Below are 13,869 nucleotides of genomic sequence, written 5' to 3' on the forward strand. Positions count from 1 at the left end.
GACTTCCTGTGTCTTCCTCCCCTCACGCAGATGGCTGCCCCTCCCTGAGCCTGGTGTTCTTTTTTCCCACTGTTGCCAAAACACTTGCTCATAGGAGATCATCTGATTGTTGGGGTTTACCCTGTTTTCTTAGTATTATTGTAGGGTCTTTACCTTAGAATATAAAGCACCAAGAGGCAACTGTTGTTGTCATTTGGCGCTGTATAAATAAAATTCATGTTCACGCATGTTCAAGATTTTGGCCTGGGTGTCTCACACCGGAAGTTGCTGTGGCGATGATACATCTAACCAGTGTTAATGTTCAGTTAATATGTGAATGTTTAACAACGCCATGGTGATGTAACTGCGTGGTGGCATGGTGACGCAGGAGTTCCTTAAAATAGTAGAGATGTCTCGAAGTGCTGTTAATCATCAAGTCCTTACTCTGAGAAGTAAAAAGAAGTATTCTGGCCTTTTTAGGTTTGTCTGTGTTATTTCACTACATTTCTGAGTGGATGAGGATGATTAACACGGGGATTGTGGCCCCCTGGCAGTCTGTATCATCACGTATTTCCTAAAAATGGCAGCACTGCTGCCAGTTGTGTGATTTTTGGGCTGCTGTCAGTGATCTGAACCAAATCTGAACCAAATCAGTGACATGAAAATCAGCCCCTTAAATGTAAGCCTTAAAATGCAGCATCCATTTCAGATTGAGCCCCTCACAGGATGAGCGATCAATAAATGGCTCATCTATTTTCTTTTTTTCATTATCCTTATCGCTTTTGTTTCATTCTAGTAGGATAATTGCAGACCATGCGGGGTCTTATCAAAACCTTGTATAATGGCAATGTAACGCTAATAGGTCTGTTTTGAGTCCAGCTCACAGCTGGTCTTCACAACGCTCGTCTCTAAAAGCCGGCTATTTGTTTGTTGGTTGGTTGTTTATCTCTTTAGCGCCGGTTTGCACAGGGAGGTTGAATAGGCACACATTATGTTTGATTTCTCTGCAGCTACAACCATTAAAGCCTGGAAGAGTACAAGTAAACCAGTTGGCTGCAGGCCACTGTGGTTAAATGCCTTGCTCAGTGGCACCTCTGTGTGTGACTGCTTAGAACAGAAAACATTTCTGATTAACTGTAAACAGAAAGATTTTCAAAATAGATTTGAGCTGGCAGCCTACCCGAGCCTCCCCCTCTAATCCTCGGGACATCACAGCTCCACCTCGCATGTCACTGAGGTTATGCTTTAATGTTTCATTTTGGAAACTGTAAGAAACAATTTCAATAGAAGCAAATAAAAGCAGAGTTTGGCACTCACTTAGTTTGGCAGCCCACCCTCCTGCTCCCTCTGCTCTTTGGAAGAGGTGACATATTATCCCAACTGCTGAGTTCACAGTGGCATGCAGATATCCTGGGGTATATGTACTTAATATATGAGCAGAAATTATTATTGGGTATTCTTTTTCCATTGTTGATGCAGAGATCATCCAAGCTGCTCCTACCTGCACCGTTTCTCTCCCTTTCTTGCTGCCTTTCTCTCTGTCTCTTACTGTCAGTCTTTCTTGTTGCGATCTCCCTATTTCCAGTCCCCAGAGTGCCACAAAGCTCCTCAGCAGAAGGAGACACAATTTCCCGAGTTGAGCTTGCAAACGAGCTCACTGCAGCTAAAAACAGCCGCTCATCGCACGGTGCTCTTCGTGAGTGATACCTCAGCCTCCCTGTTGTTGCAAGTTTTTTTCTTTTTCTTCTTTTTTTAAGCAGCACTGTGGTTGTTTAAAGGCAGTGGCACCCCAAGTCTGGAATAAAATGCTGCTTTTTCCCTTCACAGAAATAATTTTCTCAGGGTGCCAAGTTCTTCTTCTCAACTCTTTGGATTTTTCTGTTCATATTCATTGGACTGAATTTGTATTGAAGCAGCTTTTAAATTCTGCTTATTTTTCAAAGGAGGCGACTCAAATCAGACCAAATGGCCACACAACGCAATGCTGCCATAAAAAGACACTGATGGCAGCCAGATTTATTGGATATCAGTGAGATGTTAGAAACCTTAAATGACCTCTTTGCAGGCACCTGTTATTAAAAGTTATCTTCAACAGCCAGAAGCTATAAAGAGTCTGACTCCAGAAATACAACAAAACCACACTGATTATTTTTAAAGAGGTGGCAGAAGGAGACGAAGAATGTAATGCCACAAAGGTAATGAGCTGAAGTCAAACTTACAGTGTGGCAAGTACAAGGCATGCGCACTGCTCTGCTGAGTCATCTGGCAGCCTAAAATGGTTCATTTATATGCTTGGCATGTGTATCCTAAAAGGTCTATCTAGTTTCTGCTCTCTGATGGCTGGGAAATTTTAGTGTGTCAGCAGTGGAGCTAGTAATTAACTTGATCGTGCCGCATTGTGTCAATACGTCATATCAAAAAATCTACCAGTTAATTGATGTTTTATATAAAAATCCTTGTTCTTGTCCTTGCTGGGAGACACTGTGTATGAGCGTACTGTATAAAAGCTTAAGGTAAGCAACTTTCAGAGTGGAATGAGACAACATAAAGCGACAATGCATTTTTGTGTGCTCCCCCATAAAAAGCCGAAGACACACTACGGTTGTTTCTCACTGTTTGGGATTTATTCTCTCTGAAGTGTAAAGACTTTGTGACAGCTGAGGCATTTGAACACTTCTGAACAGCGTCTCCTTGTGTTTTGTCCCCTCCACATCATCCCGCTTGAACTGAAAATACATCCAAGTACAGAGGCAGAACACTTGTGAAAGGCTGGTTTCTTGTGACTTCAATGCTTCCTCCTCTTCTTTTCGCTTCCTGCTCTCATCTAAATCATGACACCCTCTCACCTGCCTTGCAGCTCTGCTCGCACTCAGGGTGGTAAAATCAACAGCTGCAACCTGCTGAACGCTGGTAAATATTTGATATGTGGTAAAGTTATGTGCTCTCAAAGCAGGCAGATAACAGTTGTATTGTAAGGGTCATTTAATGCTGTAAAACACTGTGCACTTGATGCCAGGATTACCTTTTACATGATAGCTTATTAGTGAACGCTGCTATTTAATAACTATATTAATTAAGTAAGTAAGTAAAGTAAGTAAAATTGTATTTGTATAGCACCTTTCAAGACAGAAATCACAAAGTGCTTTACAGAAAAGCTAAAACAGAAAAACAGAAATCAACCAAAAGCAAGTTTAAAAAGATGGGTTTTTAGCTGTTTTTTAAATGAAACCACTGAGTCCACAATCTCAGGCTTAAAGGAAGGGAGTTCTAGAGTCTGGGGGCCACAGTTACAAACGCCCTATCGCCTTTTGTTTTCAGCCTCGTATGTTGGACGACCAGCAAGCCCTGATCACATGACCTCGGGGACCTGCTGGGGATGTACTGATGTAAAAGATTTCTGATATAGGTTGGTGCTTGTCCATGCAGAGCCCTGAATGTCAAAGTTAAAATCTTGAATCGGGTTCTGAAGCACCTATGCAACATCAGTAGTTTGGAAACATCTTGGGGCTTAAAGGAGATATACAACTGAATATCATCTGTATAGCAGTGATAAGAAATATCTTTAAAAGTGCTCAATAAGTGCTGAAGAGGGGGTATATACAGCAAAAACAATAAAGGCCCCAAAACAGAGCCCTGTGGCACACCATATTCAAGAGAAGTAGAAGAGGACCTGTATTTAGAAATAGCCACGGAAAAAGATCGTTCACACAGATAAGATGCCAACCAGTCCAAAGCAGACCCTGATATACCCACCCAATGTCTCAGGGTATCTAGCAAAATGTGATGGTCAACAGTATCAAAGGCAGAGGTCAGGTCCAACATCAGCAGGACAGAGCATTCTCCTGCATCATAATTCATCAGAATGTCACTGGAGACTCTAATAAGTGCAGTTTCAGTAGAGTGTGTTCTACGAAAACCAGACTGGAATTTATCCAGAATGCTGTATTCATAGAATTAACTATATTAAATAATCATTAATCAAGTAAGCGCTGTTTCCTGTCACAAACCCGCAGATCCTTATCACCCAACTTAGCAGTTCCTCTCAGTTATTCGGAGCATTTAGCATCTTTCAGCTCATTATTTTGGTTTCCAGCCTCCAACTGTGTTTGTGCACTCAGAGAGCTCACATCAAGGTTTTATTTGCAGACTGAGGAGCTGTTTTTGGTGCCAAAAAAGCCTTTGAAAAGGTGCAGAACCACAAAACTAGCACCTAGCAGGCAAATGTACCAAAGCCGTTTAGTAACTAAACAGCCAGAATTTTCTTTAAGTCATTTGTAAAATGAAACTGTGCTGAAATTATTTGTAAAAATTGTGGTTTTGTCAACAAATATAACTCCAAATAAATGCTACTGTTGATTTGCAGCATCTGTGATCGTTTCCTGCTGCCTCCAAGTGGCAAAAATTACAAATTGAGGACTTGTCTTAAATGAAGATTTTCTCGAGAATTCACTTGAGAATCAAAAGCACAACTATTCAAGTTGATGTGGTACACTATAATAAAAGAAATCAACTTTAGAAAGAATTTGCATAATGGAATAATCCAACTTTGACACATTTGGGAGAACACAGTCTCAGTTCAATTAAATAGCACGTTTAATGCTTTCAGTGCAAATCATATCTCTTCAGATCATATTTCAGAACTTATTTACAGTTTCCTTAAAGATTTGGGTGCCATGGTTGATTTGTTTGTTGAAGCTTTAGAACAGCTCTTTGTTTTACTTCCAGTGCTGTTGGTGAGCCTTTTCTAGAGTTGCACTCAAAGTTCAGGGCAATGTTGCTGTGCTGTCTTTGTGCTGGATTATTCAACAGTGTTTATTTTCAGTTATTTGCAGAAAACAAACTGAAATTAGTTATTTAAACCACAGCAGATGCCAAGTCTTTGCATATTTATTCAACTTATTATCTGGTGTTATTTATTATTTTCTCTGAGAGAGCCATTGTTGCTCAGAAAGCTTGACATTTTCCATTTTGTGAGTGTGGTAAAGAAAAAGGAACAAAGCGAGATTGTTTCTCTATACGACTTTTCCGATTATGTCCCAGGCTACATGTACTGTGTAAAAATAAATCCTGGTAGTATTAAAAAAACCATCATGCTGGGCATCACTACAAAGTACAAGAAGTTCCCAGGCTGTTGCTGCTGCACAGAAAAAATGTGCCCGGAGTCAGCATTGAAAATGAAGTTGTACAAACAAACATCAGGACCTGTGTTAGAATCACTTGTGTGATCACATGTAGATGTATACTTGCAATTTCACTACCATCCTTAGACTCTGCATTGTGTCGAATACTGCAAGCATGCTATTCAGCAGGCCCAAATGTAACAGCTCACCATGAACAAACCATCAACGGCCATCAGATCAGGAGTATCCTGTAGAACTTTTCTTCTGCATTCTCACTGTCGCACATACAAATTTCTCTTCCAGGACTAGACTGTCATTTTCGAGCTTCATTCCTAACACCCTGAACTGTCTGAAGGAGACCCTTTGGAGCCAACTTCTTGACATGAACCAACATGGCAGCTCACAGCTTGTCTTTACAAGCAGGTTTTTTGGCTTTTGGCTTCCGCTCGCCTGCCTTTCTTGGCAGATTTAACTTCTGAATTTCAAGTTGAAGATCCTCATTTTGACAATACAAGAAAATCCAGCTTACGTTGCAGGTGGTATTTATATAACAGGACTGCCACTGGGCATTCCAAACACAGGATAGGAAGAGGTATGCCACTGGGTATAAGGTGACTTCTTCAAAGGGGGTCCTGGCAAATTGCTGTTCGTAGGCACAAACAGCAGTGCCGTCTTCAGCGGTGATTCTCAATATTTGTGTTAGTAATTTTAGTGTTAAAACTAGTAAAAGTGTGAATATGTTTTATTTCTCTTCAGACTGGAGTACGTGTCAGCTGAGTCCAAACGCTGTCTGTGGCAGCGGCATCAAAACCCGGATGCTTGACTGCGTTCGCAGCGATGGCAAATCGGTGGATATAAAATTCTGTGAAGAGGTGAGACTGAAAAATCCTTCAGGTGTCTGCTTTGGACCTTCCCTTTTTGTTTCTTGGACAAATCCAATTTTAATTTCTGTTTGACATACTAATTTTTTTTCTTAATGACGTGATCACATAACTCATTAAAATATATTATCGCACCGTTCCAGTACTATTCAGCCCACAGCAACATGAAATATTCAGGAATATTCCCATGCAGAGATTGTTGTCGTTGCTTCTGGCTGGGCGTTTTATTCATTCATAATGTGTCGACTGCATGTAATTGTAGCCGGCGGGCTGTGGCAGAGCCTTCCCCACAGCTATTTAACCCTTGGCCCACTTCATCATCTGGCTCATTCACAAAAACGCACTGTGTCGGGATGGTTTTCACAGCAGCCTTTATAATCCAATTCAGCTGTCCGGAAGCTGCCCGGCAGCCTGCCCTTTGCCAGAACAGAGACTTCTGGGAGTTGTAGTACTGAGAGGTCAAGTCAGTGTCTGGCCATAGCAGATTGAGTTTGCAGCGTACTGATTGGTTGTCTATTATGTGAATGACTTGATGATGTGTTGTTTGAAACGTGCTGCAGATGAATTTGGAGAAGAAGTGGCAGATGAACATCTCCTGTGTGGTCGAGTGTCCTGTCAACTGTCAGCTGTCGGAGTGGTCGGCCTGGTCAGAGTGTTCACAGACCTGCGGTCTAGAAGGTGAGAATTTCAGACACACGTTTCCATCCCGAGCAGTTTCCAGTGCCATCAAAATCCAGGAGTATGAAATGGGTAACCTTTCACAAACAAGACAACTTTTCTAAACACTGCGCCTCCTTTTCATCATTAATTGCACATTAATCTTACTGATTTACTCCCATTGCTCTTTTCAAGTGCAATAATGAGATTACACTGGAGTAAAGGCAAATGCCAACATAAACAAGTAAACGAGATAAATAAGTTCAGGCAAAATAATGAAGCACATATACGCTTAAGATGGTCTATAAATGTTTTAAGACATGTTATAAAAGAGGATGCCAGATTGTAAAGTTGCACTTCAGTCTTAATGGCAAATGGCCAAACATAGATTCTTGAATTTGCAACAGACGACTAAAGCTAAAACAGCTGAAACACGGGCTCCTGACGCACTCTTGTAATTCACCTGGTAGAGCAGGCGGCCCAGGTACCATGTATCCCATTTGCTGTCTGTCACTCATGCTCTCTCCCCTCACTTTTCTGTCTGCGCTACACTGTCCTATCAAATAAAAAATAATGGCCATTTCCAACCACCTCCTGTTTCTTTATCTATATTTACCATTTATCTGTTGAAAAAAGAAGATCCAACTGTGATAACGGAGCTATTATTGTTTTTACCTCCTTAGTCTGTCTTTACTGTAGCAAGAACTGCCAAACAGGCAGTTTTTAGTACTTTGGTAGGTTTACTGCACTATGTCTACCCATCCATCTGTGTGTCTGTCTATGCAGGATGCAGTTTTATGTAAACTCTTGGCAGCTTTACCAAACTTTACAGGTATGCATTTGAAATCAAAACGTGGGCCAAGTTTATTGGTAGGTGTAGTCTAAAAACTCATTGTTCCCACAGCTGGTGTGACCACATATTGGAGTGTGGTCAATTGTGTGCATGTGTGTGGTGCATTTAAAACAAATTTAACTGTAGGAGAGGATTTTTTTTTTCTTGGAGAGTTTGAGATATTCCTTATTTATCTCATACTAGGCCCTCACACATCATCTGAAACAAGCCGTTTAAGCTTCTCCTCCTCCCTTTAGGGCTTTCTTATGATTTACTGGCTCCAACAAACAGAAGAGAAGAAGTGTTTATGAGATGACCATATGAAGGAAAGTTATGATCACTGATGTACAGAGTCAGGAGGAATAAACTGTCTGAAACAGGGAATTACTTGTAGAAACACTGGCCTTTGAAACTGGCCATGTTTAATGTCCCCAAGTGTAACTATATGTAACCAGTGTGTAACAAAAATACTAGAGGATGCCAAACTGCAAAAGGAGGATGGGTAACCACAATGAAGAAATGATGAAACAATGTTCTGGTTGTATTAAAATGTTGTGCTTTGTATCACAACCAACAACAATAATCAAAATGGCGTGCATGCACAGAGACCAAGAAAGTAAAATAAAGTCAGACCAGGGTCTTTTAAATGTCAGAGCTATCCAGTTCAGGCCTGCTGGGTTATCTGGGCAGTTTATTAGTGTGAAATTAGCCAAACAAAGGATGGATGTTTTGCACAGTCTGTCCTACCACAGTTTAGGGAATTAGATTGGGCTCCATATGAGCTGTGGCTCGACACCCATTGCAATAAAAGATCAGCATACTTCTATGGATTTCCAGAAGGTCTGTGGACTCTCAGTTTGTTTGTTTTTTTATTTATTTATTTTATCTCCAACTAAAAAAGAAGCCTGACCTAAGAGCAAGGTCAGAGTTATTTCACATGCATGCTGATGTGGGACTAAGCAGCCTTACCAGCGTAACCAAAATAAGAACAGTTAAAGGCGGGACAAAAAATCCTACTGATTAAAAATGAAATTATCCATCCAGGTCAGAAACTAACGATAAATAAATAACAAAAACCACATTAGTACTAATTCCAACAAAAGGTTTCTACTTCTGTTTGTTACTGTGGGCTACATACACGTTATGTACACATGGTACCAAAGCGTGTATTTGGGAGACACGCATCTCAGACATTTCCTGCTCCAGTGGGAACAGGAAATGTAGCTAGCTAGAAAAACTCCCACAAACAAAGCAGAGGGAGTCTTTATTTAAGTCAAAGTTACTGCGTTATAGTCTTTCTAAATGACCATAGAAAATTTGTCGTCCTGTCGCCTGGTTGTTGTTCCAGCAGTTCACACAATTGATTCTGTCCCATTATATCTTCCTGCTCCTCAGGGCCGAGGGAGCCCTTTGAAGAAAGGACGCTACAGCAATAGTTGGTAAATCAAAAGGAATAAGATAAAAAGTTTTTTTTACAAAAAAAAAAAGGGCAAAGGCGGGGACCTTATTTGATGTGCGTTTTTTCTGTGTATGTGTGGGGGAAGTTTTTTTCTTATTGGAGTGGGATATGAAATTGTACAGTTTGTGTGTGAATGTGTGGGAACGCTGGTTGTTTTATGTGTTGAAAGCCAATGTAGGTTGGTAAAGGTGGATTTTGAGGTAAGCACTTTGCTGGATTGTCAGTGTGAAAATGTAAGTGGAATATGCAACAAATGGAGGGCTGTGAGAGTTGAGAGTGGGCAGTTTAAAGCAGGTAGACAGGAAGGTTGCTTTTAGAAACGTGTGTGAAGGGCTTCTATGTCGAGTCTTTCAGTTAATTCATAGCATCAATTCTGCACTTAAATCAAATGGTCTCTGGGGTTCTGCGATGAATTGGATTTATTTAAAGAGGTTTTTCTGAGTGATGTGGAATAAAAGCCTTTTTACTCAAGTTGACCAAGAACCAATCAAGATGGCAAAGGGAAAAAAGGTGCAGTATTTCATGCCATTTAGAAACTCCTGCTCTGTTAAGTGAAGTGCTATTGTGCGCAGTAGGATTAATTTAATACATTCAAAACAAACGCATACACATGAATTTAAATGAGCTGTTTATAGAAGGAATGGATGACTGCTGTGTGGTACACCACAATGGTCACTGCATGTGTTTCTGTGTTTAGCTTATTGTTCAGAAAAAAAAAAAAGTCTCTTTGAACTTTGTATTAATTGTATTGTTTTATCAAGAAACCAAGAGCTCCAGAGGCTTTAAAGAAAAGAAAAACCCTCCTGATATTAATCTTCTCTCATGCTGGTAAAACAAAATGTTCAGATTTCAGTGCTGGGGTGGAGAGTTTCCAACACAGGAACCTGTTGTTAGCTAACTTCAGTTCTACTTAAACAACTAAAAATGACTTTTTTTGCTTCAACTTCTCATATGAAGTAAATCTTTACTTCACAATGTAGCGTCTTTATACTATTGACATTGTTAAACTTTGGATTGGTTCCCTATAAGCCTCACTTTCCCTATACTGTCTGCTGCTGAAAACATTTCAAGGGGGAAACAATGTCAAGCAAAACAGTAAAGGGACAGGAGCTTTGTTTTTCCCAGAAGGTAAGGGTCCAGTGGATGTCCTGCCCCAATCAGGCTGACCGCCACACCAACCCCAGTTAGCCCACCGCTGCAGCATGTGTAGTAGGCCCTGGGCTGCTCAGAGAAACAGGAGAATGTGACAGCAGTGTTTGCAGTGTGCACCATAAGTGGACGCACAGTCAAACATACCTGCCTTCAGTGATCCAAACCAGAACACAAACATTGGTTCATGACAGTTGTAAAACTGAGAAGATTATGCTACTGCACTGACTTTGTCAAGTCTTCCAAAAATCAAGAGTGAATAGTTTGCTAAAGGAACAACAACAGCACAAACACAAGCAAGAGTAACCCACATTAAAGGTGGTTCCATATAATTTTGAGACTGCCCCCTGGTGACAGTACACAGCAGCAACATTTAGACGATGGTCTGCAAAACTCTGCATAACATCAGCGCACAACATTAACACCAAATGGCTGGAACAATATCATTACTCCTGGTGATTTAAGCTCATCTTTAGAAGGAAAAACTGTGCTGTATGCCATTGGGGTTTCATTTTCCATTCAGGATAACAATGATAATCTTGTTTTCTTTCACAGTAGGGAACACATTTTGAAGTGGAGAAAGTCTTAAAAAAATCATGAATTGAACGTGCTTATGGGTGTGGAGATGCTCTAGGAAAAAATGACAGAACAAAAAGACAGACATTCACTCAGTAAAGATTTATAAAGGTTCAAGAGCGACACTAACCTATTTCCACTAGATCAACAAGTAACAAAATCCTGCTTATATAAAAGTCTAATGAGAGATCCACAGAAAACCAGAGATAAATTTAACCTTTTTTTTTTTTCTTTTTTTTTACACTCCAGGTAAGATGTGGCGACAGCGGTCGGTGGTTCAGGCTTCTCAGGGCGACGGCCGACCGTGCCCTTCTCAGATGGAGCAGTGGAAACCCTGTCCTGTCCGACCCTGCTACCGCTGGCAGTACAGCCCCTGGTCTGAGTGTCGGGTAGAGGTATGTCAATACATATAAAAGTTATACCATAATCCAGGTACATTAAACATTAATAATTGTATCGACCTCTGTCAGCTACAAGAAATGGAGCTCGGGCACAGCTGAGATCAATACTCTAAAACAGTTGGAGCCAGAAGGTGGATTTTAGGAGGGTGAAGTCTAAGAACCTGATAAAAAATAATGGAGTCTTTAGTATTGATGAACAAGCTCATCATTTCCCCACTCATACGGTTATTTTGAGAGATGGACAGTAAAAAAATCAATCTAATGCATCTTTAATGCTGATGCATTACTGTAAACCAATACCTTTGCCAAGAAATTTGGCAGCCTGTACACTCAATTTTGCATCGTGTGGCACCGGGTCAGATTATTAAAAGCATCCAGTGCAATACTTTATGACATAAAGCAAAACTTTTCAAGAGTAAATGTGGTTTTATGGGGACACACAGAGACAGGTAATGTCATCTGTTACTAACATCCTTTGCTGCCCCTCACTTAACTTGATCAAAAAGGAAGTGTTTATAACCTCTGCCTTCCTCGGCTGTGTGAGAGTGAAAGGCAGAGACAGTCGACATTTTATTAAATGCACTCTGCATTCACTTCAGAAAAAGGCAAACCATCCTGTGGGTGGTAACCTCTTATCAAACTCCAATCAGGACCCAGCCTGTGGTAGACTCCCAAATGATATTACCTAACTAAGCAAATGCAAATATTAGCAGAAAATGTATCAGATAGAATGATCCTGTGAGATATTTTGTTCTTTCATGAACAAATATAAAGGACAATTTAACTCCCACACAGGAAAGAGACTGAAAATATATGGGGAAGCTTATCATCCTTATACTTTTGAAATACATTTTAATAGATCTCTATCTCTACTCATAAAACAAAACAAGACAATAACAATTCTTCATTTAATCCACCAGGATATTCTGTTTGCAAATGATATGTCTTCAAGGCCTCTCTTTAGAGAAGTTTCTTTTCTCCATCCCTTCCACTCTTTAGTGTCCCAATAACTTCAAAACAAGAACAGCAGACACTCTGTACTGCCTGCCTGCCAATAGAAGGTTATTTCCAATACTGCTTTTGTGTTTTCAACTCCCTACCAGTCTTAACCACACACTAACCACTTTAACAAGTGGTCTACATGTGCAGTCCTGCATGAGATGCTAGCCCTGACCTTAATTTTCTGCCTGTATCCGAGTGTGGAAAATGGTCCCCTTTAATCATTTGTTACAGTTCACACAATTTCCAGACAAATGACAGCTTAAAAAGTAGAGGTTTAACTCATCCATGTTTGTATTTGTTCTCTCTTTTGTTTCTGTAAAAATACAAACCGCTGTACACAGTGCAAATATATAGAATATATTCTGTTCTAAGCAACAATACGTTTCCAGGTCAGGTATGCTGCCTTGCTGAGAAGCTGGAGGTGTGCAGCTTAATGCCTGCAGCTTTTCATCCTACAGCTCAGCTCAGTGATGCTTTTTACTCTTCTCTTAAAATGTCTGAGACGCATAAACACTTTGGTATTTGTTTGACTTTAGTTGATCTTTCCATCAATTCAAATGGCAGAAGTTGAATTTACTAGGATTATTAAACTGCCATCAGATTGCTGCAGGTTTGTGTGACACCCCCTTCCCTCACTGTGTTAACTCGTCACCTTCTGTCTTCGTCTGTGGTGTTTATGTCCTGTCAGAATGTGGTTTGTGGACACGGCATGCGCTTCAGGAACCTGTCCTGCTTCGTGTCGGACGGCTCCAGCGATGACGAGGGCAGCCTGGTGGACGAGGAGCTGTGCAGCAGCCTGGAGGTGGCTGTCGATGGAGACAAGCAGATCAGACTGAAAGAGAGCTGTATCCTCCCATGTCCAGGTAATAATGCTGACTTCAAGGTTTCAGTGGTAATTATTTGTTGTTTGGGCTGCATGAGCAACCTTGGAAAGTCGTGTCCAAACACTGAATAGAAGCAATTAGATGCACAGTCCACTGTTATTAGAAAAAAAAGTTCTGTAATGAAAAAAAAGATTAAAATAAATCAATTATGACTTTACTCTTACTTTACTTTTAATTTAATATTAATTGTCTTCAATATTCTGTGAATGAAATAGCTCCTCCAAATCAGCTTTTTGCCACACAAAGTAATAGTAAGCTATGGCAGCAATATGCTGGATACTGTTAATCTCAGTCTCTGTCAGTAAAACTGATCAGGCATGAAGTACCCACAAGGAGTCTATAGACTTTATGTAAAAGAGCCCCTTGATTTTTGGGTTTATTTTTTTATTAGCATTTAGATTGTTGCTAGGTTGTTCTTTTGGATCCAGGGGTAATCAACTTTAAACCAGACGGTTATCAGTGCTAATTAGTGCTAACCGGGTAATAAAACTGCAATTTCACTAACCAAAAATGGAGCACAAGTTCTTGGAAGGGCTATACCACACAGCAATCTGCAATATTTTTCAGATACTTTCATTAAAATAACTCCCAAAAGCACTAACACCGCAAACAGGAGGTCCAGTTCAATGACTGAAATTAGTCAGCTGTGAGACCGAGCAGACAGCAATAACACATCTGTCAGTTAGAGGCCAAACTTTACCTGTACAGTTGATATGAAGGGGTGTGCTATGCTGTGAACATGTTAATTTCATATCTGTGAAATTGGGCATTTTGACATAGGAGCCTATGGGGACTGACACTTTTCACGTCAGCCTCAAGTGGCCACCAGAGGAGCTGCAGTTTTCAGCACTTCAACCCGAGATGCTGCTAGCAGGGGACAGAGTTAGAAATGGCAATAGTTGCTAACATCAACATCACTTGAGTACTTG

At 40.5% G+C, this 13,869-nt stretch overlaps 1 protein-coding gene across 1 annotated transcript in view; it reads left to right on the plus strand.

Annotated features, from left to right (window-relative positions):
- Nucleotides 1–13,869, plus strand: part of thsd7ab (thrombospondin, type I, domain containing 7Ab) — a 192,998-nt gene that overhangs the window by 151,008 nt on the left and 28,121 nt on the right. The window contains exons 20-23 of the mRNA XM_063485184.1: nt 5,856–5,971; nt 6,541–6,658; nt 10,903–11,048; nt 12,745–12,919. Of these exons, the coding sequence (XP_063341254.1) occupies nt 5,856–5,971; nt 6,541–6,658; nt 10,903–11,048; nt 12,745–12,919 (555 nt within the window). The remainder of the gene's footprint in view (nt 1–5,855; nt 5,972–6,540; nt 6,659–10,902; nt 11,049–12,744; nt 12,920–13,869) is intronic.

This window comes from Pelmatolapia mariae, linkage group LG10_11, assembly GCF_036321145.2.
Source record: "Pelmatolapia mariae isolate MD_Pm_ZW linkage group LG10_11, Pm_UMD_F_2, whole genome shotgun sequence".
Taxonomy (NCBI): domain Eukaryota; kingdom Metazoa; phylum Chordata; class Actinopteri; order Cichliformes; family Cichlidae; genus Pelmatolapia; species Pelmatolapia mariae.